At 41.1% G+C, this 19,803-nt stretch overlaps 1 protein-coding gene across 1 annotated transcript in view; it reads left to right on the forward strand.

The window, feature by feature from the left end:
• The first annotated feature begins 874 nt into the window (after positions 1 to 874).
• The window catches only part of VWA8 (von Willebrand factor A domain containing 8), a 184,770-nt gene continuing 165,841 nt past the window's right edge, over positions 875 to 19,803 (forward strand). Inside the window, exons 1-2 of the mRNA XM_051609029.1 lie at positions 875 to 1,087; positions 11,843 to 11,920. Coding sequence (XP_051464989.1) covers positions 946 to 1,087; positions 11,843 to 11,920 — 220 coding nt within the window. The 5' untranslated portion in view covers positions 875 to 945. The remainder of the gene's footprint in view (positions 1,088 to 11,842; positions 11,921 to 19,803) is intronic.

Here is a 19,803-nt window from a genome sequence, read left to right on the forward strand (position 1 = left end):
GGTTTACAGGAGAAAAATTATCCCAGCCCAGGGACACTGAGATACCTAAAAACTGAAGTACAGGTGATAAAGGCAGTGACTTGCTAAGCGCCTTTCCCATCATTTTACTGGTGCTGAGATCCAAGTCTCAACTGGATTTTCCTTGAAACGGGGCTTAGTCCATTAGCACGAAAGCTTCAGCCTTTCAGAAATTATTCTAAAACTTACTCCCAAGCTTCTACACAGATCCAAGAGAGCAGGAAGTTGAGCTGAAACAAACCAGTTTTGAGACCTACTTCCAGGTATCTTGTACAGAAATCCCATCTAAGCCATGCGCGGGCAACACACGACACCTTACGAAGCAAATTCGAATTCTTTTCCGGGTATAAAATAACTTAATCCCGAGAACAGCGGTGAAGGGCAGCGCTGGGACGGAAGGGCCCACGAATGCAGAAGGATTTAGGAAACCAGAGACACCTTCGGTTGCATGAATTTACCTCAGCCACTGCTGCCCACACTCTGCTTTCCAGGGTGTTTTAAACGTTTCCAGCTATGAAGTTCAGCCTCTTTAACTTAAAACAACAACACCACCATGAATTCCGGCGGCCTCGGAGCTGCCCCCCCACCCCCTGACCGGACATGCCGGGGGTCCCGGGCCCCCCGGCGGCGGGCGCTGCGGGAGCCCAGGGCTCCCTCCCGCTGCCTTTGCCTGCCCCGCCGGCCTCTTCGGCACAGCTGGGGCCGAAAGGATCCCCTCACCCACCAGCCCCGCTCTCCCCGCCGGCACAGGCAGGCTCGGCCCGCAGCGGCCCCTACCCGCCCCGGCCGCCGCTCGGCCCGGCGCTAGTTTCCGGTGGGACTTTGTGCCGCGGCGTTTCCCTTCCCTTCCCTTCCCCTGCTCGGCTCGGCTCGGCTCGGCCCGGCCCGGCCCGGCGGCAGCGGAGGCCGGCGGGCTCCCCGTGGCACATGCAGGCGCGGGTGCTGTGCCTGGGCGGCGGGGCGGGGGGCCCCTCGGCGCGCAGGGTCCGCCTGCTCCTGCGGCAGGTGCTGGGCGGCGGGGCGGCGGCGCGGCCCGGCCGCCGGGAGGTCCGGGCGCTGCACAGCTCAGGTAACCAGCCCTGGGGGGTGGCCGGCTCGGGCCTCGCTGCGGCCTCTCCCGGGCTTCCCTGGCCCCGGGGAAACCCCCGGTCCCGACACAGCTCCCGGGCAGGAGGGCAGCCCGGCCTTCCCGTTAGCCATGCGGCCCGGGAGAGGCCTGCAGGCAGGTTGACGTCGCGTGGGCTGCTGGTGGGAGCAGCTGGCGCTGCCGTCCCTGTTTCTTTTTGGGCTCGCCAGTGTTCCCTGGGAGGAAAGGGCAGAGTTCACTCCCAGGCTTGCAGGGACGCTCAGTCTGGCTTTCCATAGCTTCTCTTTCGAAGTCTTTCCCCCGCGAGGAGCAGCCCCTTGGCTTGTACGTGTGAGAACCGCGCTTGTCCCTCAAGCAGCTTATTTCCATTCTGTGATCCTTTCTGTTTCTGCGCTGCATGGCTGGATCCTTCCACCCAGGCAAAGCCATACCCACGTCAGGGGGGTTGCCAGGTCTCTTGTGTCTTTTAGTCTGCCTGCAGTGTATGGATATGAGGTAGGGGGTTGACCTTGAGTTTGCATATGCTAGGAACAGTGACCTGAACTACCCTGGAATATCCTCTGGTGACCTTTGGGACAGATGACAGGCCTGTGCAGAGCAGAAGTGGCATCTGGAAGCAGTGACATATGCCTGTGGTAGCTGGCACTTTTCTGGATGAATGACAAAAGCAACAAAGCTACTAAATACAGAGCAAGTGATAAGCAGCTGTAAGTTAGGGAGATAGAATGACAGCAAGTGATTCTGATGGTGAGGTACTCACTGAAGCTTTAATGACACCTCTTCAATACCATTCCTTTTTATTTTTTAAATTTTTTTTAAAATCTGTTTACTGGTTGACCGTTCCATTTCTTTAAATATGTGTTCGATTTCTCAAACATTTTTCAAGATGGAAGTCTTTGAGGAGTTGATAACCCTAACATTCCTTCAAGAATTTTCTATATAAAATATGATTTGATAAAAGTACTAAAAATATATTTATTTCTCTTAAAAGAAGTAGGAATAAAAGTGAGCAAGTTAACAGTTGGTGAAACATGCATCTGAAGAAGGTAACCAAACACTTTTCAGCCCTTTGTCGGGATGAGTAACCTGTAGAACAAGAAGAAGTGGTAGCAAATGTAGTGTTACTAAAAATGCTTCATAATTTCCATGTGCTATGGAACGTAACTGAGTGTAACTTGGCAATATTAATGAATGCACTGTATCTGAATAATAGAAGTACTCCCAGTTACAATCAATGATAGTACTAGTTTTGGTAGAAAGATTTCAGCCTCAAAGCTCTAGACAATCTTCTGGTTTATTAGAGACAGGTTAAAATATAATATTAGGGATATTTGCCCTCCCAGCATCTGAGACATCTCATTCATTCTCGTGCTTTCTGTGCTTCTGTGAATTTGGGACCTTGATATTAGGAATGCTATTTATTATATGTGTTGTAGGGTTTTTTTTATTAATAATTTTAGTTTAAAGGTGATCACAGGCCCTATCAGTCCTTTGAGGTTAGTGAAGTTACAAAGAGATGGTCTGAAATACTGCACGCAGTATGTCTTTTTGCTATTTTTGTGTATTTCTGTAATTACAAGTCTTGTTGCAAAAAGTGTTGAGATTGTGTATCTCTTCCCTGCTGATAAAGAAAGTATTTCTGAAAAGGCTGGAAGCTGCTAACCGTCAAGTAAACAGTAAATTGTTGCTTATCCAGTAATTTGGATCTAACATCCCTGCCAGATCAGGTTCACTGTCTGTGATAGTACCTTTTAAACATAAAGGAGAAACTTTTGCTTGATTTTGGTCAGTTATATGTGAAGTAGCCACGTTTAGCCTTTCAGTTTTGTCTTTAGAATGCAAATATGTCTTGCTGGTGCTCGGGGGCTGTGAAGGAACTGCTGGACCTATCTCGTGGTGATGCTTAAGTCAGTCTCAAAGTGAAAGACTCAGTGACTAAAGGGTAATGGGAATATCTAGAAAGGGTTTGGACAACTTATTTAATGAAAGAAACTTTAAGTAAAAAAATGTTGTGGAAGAATGAGTATCAGATTAGTTTTTTATGCTGGTTTCATATTTCCTTCCAAAAGACTGAAAAGAATGAATTTTTTGTAGACTGCATAGTTATTTGTGAGAATTATTATTTTAAACACAGTATGAGCTGAACAAAGATAAGTTCTACATAACTCAGTTCACTGATGTTTAATTATTTGAATGTATTGGTATCTAATATAAAACTTTTGAAAATATCTGATGGAACACAAGTATCAGAGATACTCTAAGGGGTTGGTGAGAACAAATACTAAATTTGATGAAAAGCCAAGAGCTGGAAAAATAAATATCATTGCTGGTTAGGTAGTACAGGCAAAGGAAGGTCTGTCATGTGCTTTGCTGCTCAATGTACCTAAAACAACTTCACACTTTGTCACTTGTGTGTACCAAAATATACTAGCTTAATACACTGTTTTCTGTGGCTTGGTCTTTCCAGGTTCACGTCTATCCTTTCCAAAACCTGGTCAGTCCCAGTTCCTAATCAAACCCACGTTTAAAGCCTAGAAGATCTCACTAATACATGTATGAGTATCTGCTGAGTATAGCAGAGTCAGCTATGAAAACTGAATCAGACTTCAGAATCCTGTAATATTAATCATCAGTGTGCAAGGTCTAAGTGATTATGGTAAAAATTTATAATCTGAAAGAAGGCTATGAATTAGGTCATATGCTTAGAAGGGTTTTTGGGTGTTGTTTTTTTTAAGTGTCTATCACTGTCCAAAGACTAAAGAACTGGTTAATTGTGGGTGTAAATGCTTTTCTGCACATTCCCTTTTGTGACTTTGCCTGTGTTGTTATCTTATTGAGTTTCATGTGTTGACAGCTGGGAGTGTGGTTCTGGCAGTATTTTTTTTCACTAGCAAAACTCATTTAAGAGACTTCCTTGTTCATTTCTCTCGTAACATTGCTGCTATTGTTCCTTGCCTCTGTAGTTGTATTGAGGGGGCTGCACTGTGGCAACCAAAACGATGCCAGTGATTTGATTTACAGCCAGGCCTTAGGAACAGTTGTTGCAACAGCACAACTGAGAAGGCAGCAAATGGAGGCGGGAATTTTCAAAGTCAGCTGTTGTGAAAGTTTGCAGACTTATACCTGCGTTATTTCAAATTGTTCTAACGTTTAAGGAAGAAAAGGTTGGTGGGAAAAAAAAAAATAGTGTCTTTTATTAGACACGGTGATATGGATGGAAGAAAGGGATGAGCTTTCAGGCAGATAAGCCTCTGTATACTCTTCAGTAGGGTTTCGCTCTTGTTCCCATGAGTAGATGTCAGTAATTCTGACATCTTATTACTAATTACATTCTGAATTTTAATATTTGGCAGTTGTTCAAAATTTATTTTTTCCTGTTTAGCAGCTGTTACAGTCCTGATGCATGTCGGTGTGTTCTGCAAGTCCTGCCCATTTTAATACCTAAGGCTGAAGTTGAACCTGCTTGGCCAAACTCAGGGACTCAGGATAGTTGTGTAAGAGATGACATAGTGAATTTTAAAGCTGTTTTATTTATTTTGATTATTTCTTTCACTAAATGGCAAGTTTTAAAAACAATTACATTGGTTTTCAGTTGTAGTTTCTTTTCAGTTTAAATGCATTATTGAATTTATACTAATGCATTTGAAATGAAAGCTCAGTTTAGAACAAACTGATAGTTTGGCTCTTCAGTACCAAGCAAACTGCAGTTCTGTAATCTTGATACAGTTTTAAAACACTATGAGCTTATTTTTCATATAGGTAGCTCTGGCCACGGAAGATTGGAAGGGCAACACTGGGGTTGTGGTGGGCTGTTACCATATGACTAAGAGGAGGTAGTGGATATCACTTTCTACATAGCAAAAACCTCCCACTTGTGGGCCCTCATGCTCATGAGAGATTTCAACCATCAACCAAGATGTCTGCATCTGCTAGAATGGCTATGTGGTATTGTGCATGTGCTCTTGGTAGTTTCTAGACTGTTGGTAAAAATTTTGTAATGCAGATGCCAGAGAGCCTGGTCAGGGGTAAGTCTTCACTTCATCTGCTCCTCACAAGTAAGGAAGAACTGTGACTAGTTTGGCCGTAGTTTGGTTGTAACTGGCAGCCTGGATCACAGTGACTGTATGTAACAGACTGAGTCACGGATCTAGAGGAAGTCTGGGAAGGTAAGCAGCAGAACTAGGTTCCTGGACTCAAGGACTGCAGGCTTTCACTTATTCAGGAGATTGGTAGGCAGAATCCCTTGGCTAACAACCACAAAAAAAGAAAGGTGCCCAGGAGAACTTGAAGATTTTTAAGGAAAACTTAATGACAGCTCAGGAATGAACCATTCCACAGTGCAGGAAGATTTGGTACTCCAGCAGGAGGCCTGCTTGGCCAAGCAGGGAACTTCTCAATGAGCTAAAATGTAAAAAGAGGGCATAAAAAAGTGAAAATAAGCACAGACAACAGAATGGAAGTGTAAAAGTGCTATTTGGTATGTAGGGACAAAATCCCTATGTCTGACAAACTGCAGATCTTTAGTCCAGAAGGACCTCAATAAACCTGAGGACTGAGCCAACAGAAACTTCAAAAAGTTTAATAAAGGGAAGTATGAAATTCTTCTACTGGATGTAAGTGCTGCTGTGTGCCACTACAGGCTGGGGAGGCACTGGCTGAGTAGCAGTTTTGCTGGAAAGTCTGTGGGGTTGCAGTGGATGTCTGGTTGAATGTGAGCCAACACCTCATAGCAAATAAGGTGAACCACAGACTGGGCTACATTAGGAGGAGCATGGGCAGTGGTAAAGGGAAGGTTCATCTCTAGAAGGCACTGTTAAGGCTCTGCCTGGAATGCTGTTTCCAGTTTTCGGTTCCCTAATTGTAGGGAGATACTGAGAAACTGATGGAGTCCACTTGAGGGCTACCAAAATTGTTAGGGGCCTAGAACACCTGATGGTGAGGAGAAGGTGAGGGATCTGGGCTTGTTAAGTTTGCAAAGAGAGGCCTAAGGGAGGAGAAATGTGTTGGCAACTTACAGTTATAATTACAAAAATGATTAAGTGATTAAGTCTAACTCTACTTAATAGTGGCAGATAATATATCAAGAGGTAGTCATCACAAATCGGGACTTGGGAGGCTCAGACTGAACATCAAGACAAACCTATTTACTCGGGGGGTAGTGCAGCAGTGGAAGAGGTTGGCTAGAAAGGCTGTGGAACATCCATCCTTGAAGGCTATTGAGATGCAGGCAGCCAGAGCCAGAGCTCCTCAGATCTCATCTTGGTGGTAAGCTGATGTTGAGCAGGAAGTTGGAGAAGACAACCAGTATTTCTGAAGGGTTTTGATAATTGATGAAATGGGCATCTTAGTACTTCTTTGACATGGTAAGTGTATTACTAAGAAATACTCTGAAATGAATATGTCGAGTATGTGTGAGATCATCATAGCATTAAACACACATAAAACTGACTTTTCATAACAGTTTTGGAATTGAACATAATCAGACTCTGTGCCTTCAGGGTATGCTGTTGGCCCATATGAAAAATAGCTCCCTGCTAAGAAATGATTGTAAGCTTCCTGCATAGCTGGATGCTAGATAAGTGGTCTTCTAGTAATGCAGAAAAATGAAGGAAAAGGTTCACTTCCTGGACTAAATACCAAGATTCTGTTTTCATGACACTATGGACTTTATTCAGTAAAGCAAATTATTAGCCTCAAGTAGACAATTGAAAAATCAAGCATTATCTTCAAAACTGAAAGTTAAAAAAAAAAAAAAAAAAGGAAAAGGTCTAACAATAATATTGAGTAGAAATCAAGTAATATTCCAGTTTTCTCTTCCAAGTAGTTATTTTGGTTTCTTAAGGGGCAAGACTTCCTTTTTCATAAAGATGACTTAAATGAAGTGGATTTTTGTGCTTGGATTTAGATGGGTTTTGTTGTGTAAATATCCAACTATTTTCAATCATCATCAGCTGTCAGTCTGCACCTCCACGTCATCTGTATGTGAAGACAGTGGTAGTCAAGGAGTTTTGGGGTCAAGGTCTTTTGGGGTTGTTTTTTTGGTTTGGTTTTTCGGTTTGGTTTTTTGTGGGTTGGTTTCTTTGGTTTTTTGTTGTGGTTTTTTTTCTGAATAAAGATTTCTGAAAAATTGAGGAAGAAGAAAAAAAATTCTGGAAAGTGTAGTTTCTGTTTCTTCAAAATGAGTTGGATCTTCAAGGATGAGGGCTTGACACTCTTTTCTGTGACCTTATGGAAATATGCTAGATAAATATGAGTTAAAAGCATCTTTTTTTTTTACTCCTTCACATTAGAATGAAATTAAGACGTGGAAATATAAATGTGAATATAATATAGATTTTGACCTTTCCTCTAACAGGTGTGATAGTATCACACAGAAGTTAATGTTACCAGAGCTTAGCACCTTCACAGTTTTAATATGCTCTTGCTGTTACTGGCTTTTGAGACCAGATGGATGGTCTGGGTACAAGTGAATGTGTAATATTCTAAAATGACTGCTAAAGTGTGTTAATCTCACATACATTCAGAATTAATGAAGCCAAAAGGCAATAATTTCAGCTGCCTAAAAGCAGCATTCCTGAATCTTCATTATCAGGGGTTTTATACAACCCTACAATACAAAGATTTACATGAGATTGAAAGTGTTTTTATCATGCACTCAAAAAAATAAGCACACATATAGACCTGTGCAGGGTGTTTTCATTCATTGTAGGATTTCTTTATATAAAAATAGCCCTTTCAAATTTATTAATTTCCTTATTTAATAATTCCTTCCTTTTTTTTTTTTTTTAATGGTTCATTTTGCTAGAAAAATAGAGAGTAGAAGAATTAAAACTTCTAAAGTTCTTGAATTATAGTTGAGATGCAATCTGTTTATCTTCAGATGTGACCAGCGCTGCTGTAAATAATTTAAAACAGCAATGGCTTTTTCTTCTTGACATAGAGGAAAAAGTAGTAGCGTTAGGGAATAGCCTCTTCTTGGGAGCTGGAGAGGAGAACAAGGATAGTTGGTGTGATAACTATCTTTTGATTAGAAGACCAGTCAAAGGTGCATACAATAAAGCTACACCTTCAAGAAGCAGCAGCAGCACCATTTCCATAGAATCACAGAATGCTTTGGGTTGGAATGGACGTTAATTATCATCTACTTCCAACCTCCCTGCCATGGGCAGGGACACCTCCCACTAGATCAGGTTGCTCCAAGCCCCATCCAACCTGACCTTGAACACTTCCAGGGATGGGGCATCCACAGATTCCCTGGGCAACTTGGGCCAGTGTCTCACCACCCTCACAGTGAAGAATTTCTTCCGAATGTCTAAGCTAAATCTACCCTTTTCCAGTTAAAAACCCTTGTGCTTTGACCTTTCGCTTTTACTAAGCAGATTGTTGTCAGTTCATTGCCAGCTGGTTAAACATTGGAAAGAGCCTGTCCAGGATTAAGTTTCTGTGCAAATAGTTTGGCAATGCAGTGGAAATTGAGTAATGAAATAAGAGATTTTAAAAAAGTACAGAAGCAACAAATGAGACAAGAAAACATAGCCCAGGTGGTAGTGTGTGATAAGATAGGGAGGTGAATCCCCCCTGTGCTCCTTTAGCTAGGAAAACAGACTCTGCTGCCTTGGTTTATTGTTACTTAAAGTTCTATTAAACACTGCTAGTATTTTTTATTTTTGGACAGATGCAAGCTAGAGGCAACATTTATCTCCAGGCAGCAACAAACTTTTTAAAAGCTAAATACCCTAGTTGTATACTAGGGATTTTGTGTGCTTAGCTCTCTCCACGTCTTGCATGTAGTTTCCTCCCAGCCCATTTTTCATGAAAGTTTGTAGGGTCCATTGATGGCTGGAATATATGTGGGATTTTTGGATATGATTAGATGTGTTACTCAAGGGTTAGCAAGGTACGGACTGACATAAATACCACCATAAGAGGTGCATTTTCTATTTTCACTTAGACCAAACAAAGCTGTGGGTTTGTTTTGTTTTGTTTTGTTGACGGGGGAGTACAGGAAATCAAGCAAGGCTTTTCAGTACTGCACCAAAAAAGTAGGTAATTAAAATTACCTCCTGTAGATGTTATCGTCATTCCTGTGTATTGCAAAAGTCTGACACCTTGTTGTTTCAGCATCTTCCCACTGTGTTTTGGAAGATTCTGTATGCGTGTGTCCTGGTTGAGAGTATTTACAACTTTTGGTGAGGTGATTTAAGCTAGGAGCTAATTAGTCATATACTCCTGTCTCCTTACATGTTGGCTTGGGAATGGCTCTAATTTCCTAAGAATATATCAGGCAGCCTGCCCTTTCTAGAATCTTAAAATTTTTCCTAGATGAGTGAATGAGAGAGAAAGAGATATGCCAACTTTTGCAGGAAACTGGGGTCCTAGGATGTTTTCATCAACTTGGAGGCATTGTGTTGAATCCTTTAGCTGCTCCCCAGCAAGGAAGAGAGACTGGAGCTGGAGCAGAAGAAAAGGTGGGGAGATGATGCTTAGGCAATCTAGTAAACTAGATTTCTTACTTTAAAACTCAGAGGAGTAAGTACTTAGAGAAGGAAACCCTGGGAAGGCCAAAGCCTAGATTTTACTCCCTGCAATGGTTATGTCTGTTGTCCAGTGACTCTTTAATTTATGGTATATAATTGCTCCCAGAATGGGCACCAGCCCCTTAAGCTGTTGTGGGACTTTTCTTTTGGAGTAAGTTTGGATGCTTCTGATTGAAGAAAGCACAGTACTTTTAAGTGCATTTGAACTGCAGATTCAGTGAAATTAGTTCAATGAAATGAACTCAGGGTCAGGAAAGAGCTAAAGCCCTAGACTGCTGCCCAGTTGTTAGCTTAGCCCCAGTTCTGGTTGGTACCATTCCACTTCTTGGCTCCAGCACAGATCTGCTGGAGAAGGGTGCTTCATTTTAGCAGAGACAGTGGAAACTGCTTGGTGCTGCTAGTCCTTAGGACCAGGGATGAGCCTTTGACCACCTGTTATTTGGCAGTGCCGCTGTTTCATAAGATTTCCACTTTCTGGCAAGCCATTGAAGCTTTGTATCGTTGTGTAAAATGTGGGAACAACTGCCAGTTTAGCACCTTCTGCCAATATTTTAAGGAAAAAAAGAAGGCTGGTTATTTGGGCTTTAGGAGCAACATAAAGACCCATGTGTGGGCATGTATGTCAGGCTGTGAATCTCAGTTTTAGCATCTTTGTTAAGCCTTTAAATTTGTGAGGAAATAAGCCATAATCCTTTCTTTGCCTCTTCCTGTTTTGTTCCTGTAGGTGGTTCTGCTCTGGCTGCTCTAAATCTATTCCTAAGTGTGTAATCTTTCTCATGGATTGTGTGAGTCATGTCAGAATCTGGGGATTCTCAGTCTTGTGAGATGAGCAGTAATATCTGGGTATGCTGGAAGAGAACTGCATTTGCTTGCAGAACTAGAGTCACTGCTGACTGAAAGTAGACCTGCTGTGTGTATGGAAGGAGTTTTAGTTGTCTTTTAAATGGGACAAGCTTCCTCTGCAGCATTTCCCAGCATTGATCTGACTCCTTACATGGTGCTTCAGATAGGCAGCTATAGACAGTGTCCTCTTGAATGGAGGAGGACAGAGTGCAGATCTACAGAGGGATTTTCAGAGTTGGATCTTGTTTGTGGGTTATGTACTTTCTACATCTCATTTCTGAGAAAAGCACAAGAAACAGTTCCAAAACTTGGCCTCAGTTCATGGAATGGTAGTGTAATCAGAGTGCTATGGCAAAACAGCACCCTGTGCAGCAGTCTTAACTCCTGCAGTCCTCTCCATCCTCACACATGCACTACAGTGCCTGTTGGATAGTGAAAGTGGTGTTATCTTCAGCAACAGTAATGGAAAAATGATCATTTTACTAGAGTCATCTTAGTTTCATGGTCTTAATGCTTATGAGATCATTTGCATGGCCCAGATGGTCTCTTGAAAAAAAAAAAATAAACTAGTCTGCAGCTCGTTTTGTTGGCTTGGGCTTTGGGTGTTGTGCTGTTTTTCTGAGTGACCACTGTCGCCTTGGTACTCGCCCATTTCCTGACTGCGAACTAGATTTCACTTATGATTTCCACAACTAAGTACACAGGGCATGCCCTGAAATTTGAGTCAAGCCTGTGGTTGCAGAAAGACAGATAAGACAGGCAAGTCCTAGTAAGAGACCAGTAAAAAAATGGCCAGGTCCTTTTATTCTGGTAAAATCCAGATCAAGAAGTGCTGGAGACTTCTCAATCCTCAGAAAGGTGCCTGGTTCTGCAACTGTACAAACAGAGCATGTAGGAATAGCCCACTGACCTGAGCAAGTTGTTTTGTATTTCCAACAGATACAGTTTCAGGCCACTTGAAAACTCAGGAAAATCATCACCCCTGCAAGTGTTTCTAACTGCTTGTTCTGCAGACAAATAGGCTAAAGATTTAATTTCAATAAATCAACAGTGGTATCTGGAATGAGGTTCTACAGCAAGCTTGAATTCCATAGCTCCCAACAACGTAAGTTATGGTTATAACAACAGCAGCACAAGAAAAAAGTAAAGGAATATTAATTAAATGTAAATTGTCCTGGTACCTGATCTGTTGAAAGCAGCATAGCCTGGTTAGTAAACTAATCACGTAAAAACATGCTAGAGGCTGCTTTGTGTGCGCATAGTCAGACTTACCACAGCAAGCCTGTGATTTAGGCTTTACTAAAAGGGCATGAAACACTTAAAATGTAACTAAAAGACTTCTTTTATCTTTTTTTAGGTGATACTGTCACTATTGGAGATGTGTCTTTTAAACTCAAAACACCGAAGAACCCAGAACTTGTTCCACAAAACTACAGTAAGGATCTGCTTTCCTTTTGCACGACTTTCAAGGCTTTATTCAAAAAACTTTTACTCACTCAAGTAACCCCCCTGACTTTAGTGAAATTATTTAAGAAATATATTTTGAGAAAGCAACCAATTTGGAGAAGGCTATATTTTGCTGAGTTCTTCACTTTATCTCTGGCTCAGCTGGTTATATAGGAATCTCTTAATTTTGAGTGTAACTTGTCCCATTGGTCAGTGAGACAGTGAAAGGATCATATTTGTATGTTTAAATATTTAGTTGAGTTCTCAGCCAGCAATTGTTTCTAAAAATGATGCAGTAATCTCCAATTGTTTGGTCATAAAACTGTGGCAGTTTAAAATTATCATTCAATTGCAATAGGATTGTATGTCCTAGGAGTTTTCTGCTGTCTGGCAGAAGTATGGTGTTTTCCTACTGTGGTATGTAGTATTCCCAGATTGTCACATTATTGTTGTCGGCAAACATATACATCTTTGCAATCCATAAAGTTAATAAGAATTTGGTTGCATAATGATAAAAAATGCTATTAAATACATACAAAAGACACAGCTAATTATGCATATTAACAATGCATATACATGTACTTAAAGTAATTCACATTGTTTTGATACTTATTAAAAATGCCATGGATTTGCAGCCATCTGTATTTCCTGTTTATTTGTTTGTTGAGAATACCTGCGTCCTGAGCTTTTCCTTTTGCACCATGGATCAGCGAGTGAGTCATTATTTCATTGTGGCATTTCCTAAGACAGTACAGACTAACTATTTCCTGAGGATCCTAAATGATCCGTGTCCATTTCTTCTGCACTTTCACATGTAGGCTGTCTGAAATTTAAATTAAAAAAAACCAAACACCAACAACTGTTTTTTTCTACCCAGATACATTTTCAGACCAAAAGAAAACACATGTGGAATTCTAAAGGGGTATACTATACTTAGACAGGGCCAAGCACTGAGAACTCCCAGTGACAGTCATTGCTGGGCTTGCAAGGTTTTGAAGCTGGAAACTGTGTGTAGTCATTCACTTAAATAGAATTTGCTTTCCAGCATGTCTATAAATTCCATGACATTTTGAAACAGTCGCAAAGAAAGCTGCTGGAGCACTGGGGCTTTGGGATGGAATTGATAATATCAACAGTTGACTTGCCACTGCACAGCTGGCAGATGGCAGAAAACTACTGGGAGATACTGAAGGCAAGAGGGATGTTACAAGTGTACAGGGAGTGCTACTGGTACAGTGTCAGAAAGGGCAGGAGCTGCTGTGTGAAGGTTTGTATTGTTGTGTTCTTAGGCAGTAGTACTTAAGTTCATCAGACAGGTGTGAGGTGGCTCTGTTTGAGTGGGAGGGTTGGACAAAATGACACCCAGAGGTCCCTTTCAATCTCAACCATTCTGTGTTTTTGTGAGTCCTGATTTTGTAGTAATTGTGGGATTTGCTCAGAGATAAATATAGAGAGGAAGATTTTGTTTGCTTTCAGTCTTGAAAGTCTTCTAGTGTGAAGTCTGGCAGTAGTCTGGTAGGCCAGATAGTTGATCTGCATCTGGATTGTGGGCTGCTTAGTTCCCCGTTTCCCAGAAGGCATTGCTTTCTTACCAGGTGATCTAAGGTACCAAGGATGACCAATGCCATGTGTCAGTCCTTGCTGTTACAGGGAGCCCATGAGGAAAAGGTTTCTGTTTAAGAATGTAATGACACTTACCGTACCTCATGATTTCTCTGAGAATGAGGCCTAACAGTTGACAAGTGCTGCTCTGTATTATTAGTTTTTATACCTTGTTTTTATAGTTATGTCAGTGATTAATGTTATCTGTTTCACGTATTTCTTGCAGATTGTTTTGCTGTCTGCTTTTCTGTACTGTACCAAATGTGTTAATTTTAACAATGCCTCCATGCCTTCCAGTCTTCACATCACCATACTAGTCACTGTTACATGTTTTGGTCAATCTGTGCTTTTCAGCAAGATGAATGTTAACTCTAAGTTGCTATAACTGCATGTCTTTCACTTCTTTGAACTGGGAAGGTATGAGAATTATGAAAACATTTGGTAGAATCAAACCATCGGAGATCTTTCTAGGTAATAATTATAAGAAGGAAAAAGGTGGAAAACTAATCTGATAGCGAAACAGTTATTAAACACAGAATTGTAGAATGGTTGCAATTGGAAGGCACCTTAAAGATCATCTAGTTCTAGCCCCCCTGCCATAGGCAGGGACACCTCCCACTAGACCAGGTTGCTTGAAGTCCCATCCAGCCTTGCCTGAGAGGAGGCATTGACAGCTTCCCTGGGCAACCTGTTCCACTGTCTCACCACCCTCACAGTGAAGAATTTCTTCAATTCCTATTCTAAATCTACCCTCTTTTGGTTTAAAACCATTCCCCCTTGTCCTGTCACTCCATGCCCTTGTAAAAAATCCCTCCCCAGCTTTCCCGTAGCCCCTCCAGGTACTGAAAGGCCTCTATAAGGACTACTTGGAGCCCTTTCTTCTCAAAGCTGAGCAGACCCAGCTCTCTCAGCCTGTCTTCATAGGAGAGGTGCTACAGCCCTCTGACCATCTTCATGGCCCTCCTCTGTACTCTATCCACCAGCTCCATGTTCTTCTTATGCTGGGGGCTCCAGAACTGGACACAGGTGGTGTCTCATGAGAGTGGAGTAGAGGGGGCAAATCACCTCCCTTGACGTGCTGTCCGCACTTTTATGCAGCCCAGCATACACTTGGCTTTCTGGGCTGCAAGTGCACGTTGCCCGCTCATGTAGAGCTTCTCATTAACCACCACACTCAGTGATAGGATCTTAGCTAAAATCTGATACTACAACTAAATAACATTTATTAGCACATATTACGTTTATTATAAGTTGTTTCTCTCTTTTTTTTTTCTCTTCATAAAATGTCTGACAATTTATTTGTATATTTAAATTTAAGAATTTTTTTTATCTGTTAGTGCTTAAGTTCCATGGGTATGTTACTATGGGGAACAAAGTTATATTCCTTTGGTGAAATGAAGTAGATTGTGTTGATTTCATGTCAATTACCTCCTTTTTGTGAGCCATTTAGGGAGTATTTGCATTATGTAACACATTTTTTCTTGTTTTAAGAGTACTTTTTGTCTTGCTATGTGAATGACTGCTGTTTATACAAGATGTTTTGATGTAAAATAGTTGAACATAATTGCATATTTATACTAATGTATAAACTGAAGTGTTATGTATTTTGAAATCCTATTATGTAACTAATATTACATTTAAATGACCACGTTAGTAAGCTGATTTCTTTTAAACTAAGACTAGAAATAATTTGGTCATCCATTTAAGTGGGAAATGCCCCTGAAAAGGTTTCAGACACTGTAATGTTTGCAGTGGAGTAAGAAATAAGAGGAGGGAGTTGAAGCAGTTACAGTTAATTTACTAATACTGCATATGATGTTTTCTAGCCCATCATTTGTGTAGAACAGAATGATTCTGCTTTTTTGATTCTGCCAGATAAAAGCCATGTTAAAATCCAGTGATGATGAAAGTGCATATCCATAATTTACAGCAAATTTTAGGCATGTTATAACTTATTCTAAACTCAGCAGTATTATTCTAGGTTTAAAAATAGCCTTAACATCTGAAAAAAAAAAAGTGAATACAATAAGGAATGTGAATGTATTAAGGACCTACAAAACTTATTGTCATTTTGTTGCATGAATGATACAAAAATATTTCATTCTTTGTGTTACCAAATTAAAATGATTTTTAACTACTTTATTAAACCTGGTTATATTTTGCAGAAGTAGATAGGTGAGGTGCTGCTGGTTAACTTACATTTTCATGTCTTTGCTTTTAAGCTTTTATGCTAGGTACATAGTGAGCTCTGTATGAAGTGATCCATTTTGTGTGTTAATGTAAAATATTAATTTGTTTTGTTCTTGTTGGCAAATGGCTTTTTTTTGGAAGATGATAATTAAAGGTACATGAAATCTGAATTGTTCTTATTTTTCTTTTTTTAAGTGACAAGTAAAAATGAATCATGCTCAAGGAAATTTTGTTAATGGGATTTCTATCATAACTGTGACACGTTCTAGAAAGAGGGCACTTATTTTTGCACTGCTTATTCATTTTTAAGTAAAAATAAAACCTCTGTTTTTAAAATCTCACTGTTGTGCTTTGGGCCTAACACGGTAACAAGGAACCAGCCCCATGGCTGCTCACTCAGCTTCCCCCTGACACCACACACTGTGGGATGGGGAGGACACCCCTCCTGGTGCCTTCAGGGAATGTTCCACCATGTTTCTCCATGAGTGCAGGGGGAAAGCTGCCATCTCGCCATAGGTTGTAGGGGAACTTCTGCTTGGGCACCTTCTTCCCCTTCACCAACCACTGGCACCACTCTGCCTCTCAAGCTCAGCTCTTCTTCTAACTGCTCACTCTGCTCAGCTCTTTCATCAGTTCTTTTATATGTTAATCACTGAAGTGCATCTATTGTCCCTCTAATGGCTCCTTGGCTGGTTTTGGAGCAGAGGGAGCATCTCAGCTTCTTATTCGAGCCACCCCTGGGGCCCTTCTCCCACTACCGAAAAACTCTCCAAACCAAACCAGCACACTCACCATGCCTAAAAAGCACAATTGTTTCTTTAATAATTCTTTGGAGCAACTTTGTATGGCTTTACATGATAGTGTAGATCTGAAGTTGAATTGTGAGAATGCTCATCAATTTCATCTTATGTTGAGTTCATGTCAGTGCACTGCTTTCGTTAATGGCTTCTGGAAATTTTATGAAAATGACAACCTGATATTTCCTGTATGTATTAATCTTGACAAAATTATTCCTAGCATAGCTCTTCCAGGACACTTTGTTCAATGATGGCAAATCCTCGTTAAGGCAGGAAAAGGGCTGTTCTCTTGCAATACCACATCAACTTTGCTGCTCCCTGGAAATGCAAATGCATATGGGAGTTTGGCTATAGTCATGCTGTGTGTAATTGTGTTGAATTTTCAAACAGTGTGTGGTGCCAGGTGTCCTGAGTCTGACCACCCTCCTGAATCTGTGATGAAAAATGACGTATGTGTCCAAGAAGTGATAAATCCTGTTAGTTTTGTCAGTTGAGATACAGAGAAAACTATTTGTCATGAGGAATTTAAACAGAAGGGTTGTGCGTATAGTAATGAAGTTGAAAAAAAGTCTCACTAAATGGATTTCTGTGCTTGAAAAGAAATTGCTTTATTTATGAGGAAATTTGGGTTATTTCTCTGTAGTAGGCACAGGGGTGCCAGCAGTTCCTTGTTCTTCACCTGAAAGTTCGTTATTGCCTTAATGCTAAGATGCTTCCTGCATCTTTCTCCCAGAATCATATGCACCATGTGCTGAAGCAGAGACAAGCGTATGTTTTCAGTTATTGCTCAAAGTTAGTTCAGACTTGTGCTGGCATGAGTGTTTGTTCTTCTTTCTTCTAACGTTAAATCTGAGAGTCAGAGTGCAACACATTAGAGAGAGGTTGACTCTGTTTTGCATGGTGACTGTAATTCTGTGTTTTCATGAAGGTTTACAAATGATCCTCTACTTGGCTGTTATCACCTAATCCAGATTCTGAAAGTAGTGGGTCTTTTTGTCAGTAGAGCTATGAACCTTTGTCACGGTTAAACTCAGGATTGGCAATTATACCAATGGCAACAATGCTCTTGATCCCCTCCACCTCCCACCCAGGTAAGGAAGGAGAGAGAGCATAAAGAGAGAGACTTTCAGGATTGAAAACTAAACTAGACAGCTTTAATTAAACACTAATGATAAAAGAAAATATGTACAAATATATACAAGTATGTGCAGGAATGTGAAAAACCCTTATCACCTCCCCCCACCCTCAGCAACACCCACAGCACTCTCCTTAGCTGTGAGCAGTTCCAAAATGTCCTGGAGCGCTGCCAGAGAGAGCAGCAGAGCAGGCAGGAGCTCAGGGTAGAGTTATGACGGTCAGGAACGCACAGGCCTGGGGATCAACAGTGATGGTTAGATTACAGAATCAGAGAATCTCAGGGGTTGGAAGGGACCTCAAAAGATCATCCAGTCCAACCCCCATGCCAAAGCACTGTCACCTAGAGTACATCACATCAGAATCTGCCTGGACACATTTCTAATGTCTCCAGAGATGGAGTCCTCCCTGGACTCTGGCCATGTATGGAAGAGAAGGCAGAGTGAGAAGAGGCTTGACATCCATGATGCCTGACTTTATACCGCATCCTACATAAATATATGGATGGAATACTTTGGTTGGTAAGTTTTGCCATCTGTCTAGTCTGCTCCTCTTTATGGGACGGTTGCAGATATGAAATGTCTGCTTTAGAAGTGTCTGAAGCAGTAGATTCAACAAGTAGAGCAAAGTGTTCTTGGTCTCTTGGCAGTATCTATAAACACTGAGCATTATCAATGTCCACGAGCTGGAAAACTTGCTGTGCTAATTTCAGCAAGTGCACTGCTTAAAAAGAGAGTTCAGTGAAGAAAAAAACCTCAGTAAAAAGAAAATTGGCTTCATCCTAGCTCAAACCAGGACAGTGTTTTACACCATTATCTCTGTTTTGTCTATAATGAGAGTGAGGCAGGAATGGAAACCTGCAGTGAGGGTGGAGCTCAGGGAGTTGTCTGCACTGTTTTTTTGTGCTTCATAGCAGGGTCAGGTGGTATAGATTCCAGAACGTCTCTGCATACTTTGCTCCAGTAATTAACAATTCTTTTGTGAAAAAAAACCACCTTTTTCTGATGCCTCATTCAGCTGTTTTCGGACATACTCTTAGTTCCTGAGGCTTGTTCTATCTAGCCTAACCATAATGTACAGATAATTTTTTTTTTTCCACTGTGATTCCATCTTGCGTATTGGAAAACAGTTGTTACAGTTTTCAGTCATTTGTTTTCTAGACTGAATTAGAATTATTTTGATAATTCTTCTTGCTCTTTTCTAGAATCTCACAAACTTCAGTGCTGGATTGAGCTGTTGCGGTCAAAACCAGACACATTATATCCCTCCAGTTGGAGTCTGAGCTACAGATAATTGCTCTGAGTTGCACATCCAGCTAAGAATAGTTTCTTTTATTCCAGGTTTCGATGTCACTAAGAGAAACTTCTGAATCCCGTTCAGAGTTCCTTCCAAAAAACTTTCGTTTTACAGGATTCCTTTGTATTCTCTTTTAATTTATAATCACACGAAGAAATATGATCTATGTAGATCTTACACCTTCCTGTGAAGCAATTGACTTCAGGAGGGTTTAATGATAAATGAATTCACGGTCTCATCCAAGAAGTAACTTCCCCCTTTCTAATCCCCTGCAAAGACTTATAACTTGTTTCCTTACCACCACAAGAATAAAAATTTTTGGAATGAAGACGGTTTCCATGAAAAATTTATGAGGAAAAATAATATTCCAGTAAAAACTCTCTGCAATTTAACCATGTTACGAGACTTTGAAAACTCTTTCAGCTCTGTGCATCAGCATAAAATTGGAAGAGCAGCATGTTTACTTGTGAAGTGCTAAATGAAAACAGTTGAACACAGGCCACATAGGAGTGCCTCCCTCTTCACCTTGGCCATGCTGCCTTCATCACGTGCTGGGTAACTCACTCTCTTTCTTCGTTGTCCTCCAGCCTCATTAAGCTGTGAAATAAATCTCAGTGAGCTCAGGTGATTTTTAACATTCTCTCTTGTTAAAATGTGCTTACATTTTTAGACAAAGACCTCCCCCCTTGTCCTCTTCCTCCTCTACTGTGTTTTACAGCAGGCACTCTCTGTGCTGGATCCCTCAGGAATCAGATGAGAAGGACATCTTTCCCTTATGAACTTTTGCCTCTCCTGTTAAAAGGAGCCATTCTCAGGCCCTGAACTTGCACTGTAACAAAGACTCAGGGTATTC

The sequence above is a fragment of the Apus apus genome, chromosome 1 (assembly GCF_020740795.1).
Source record: "Apus apus isolate bApuApu2 chromosome 1, bApuApu2.pri.cur, whole genome shotgun sequence".
Lineage (NCBI taxonomy): Eukaryota > Metazoa > Chordata > Aves > Apodiformes > Apodidae > Apus > Apus apus.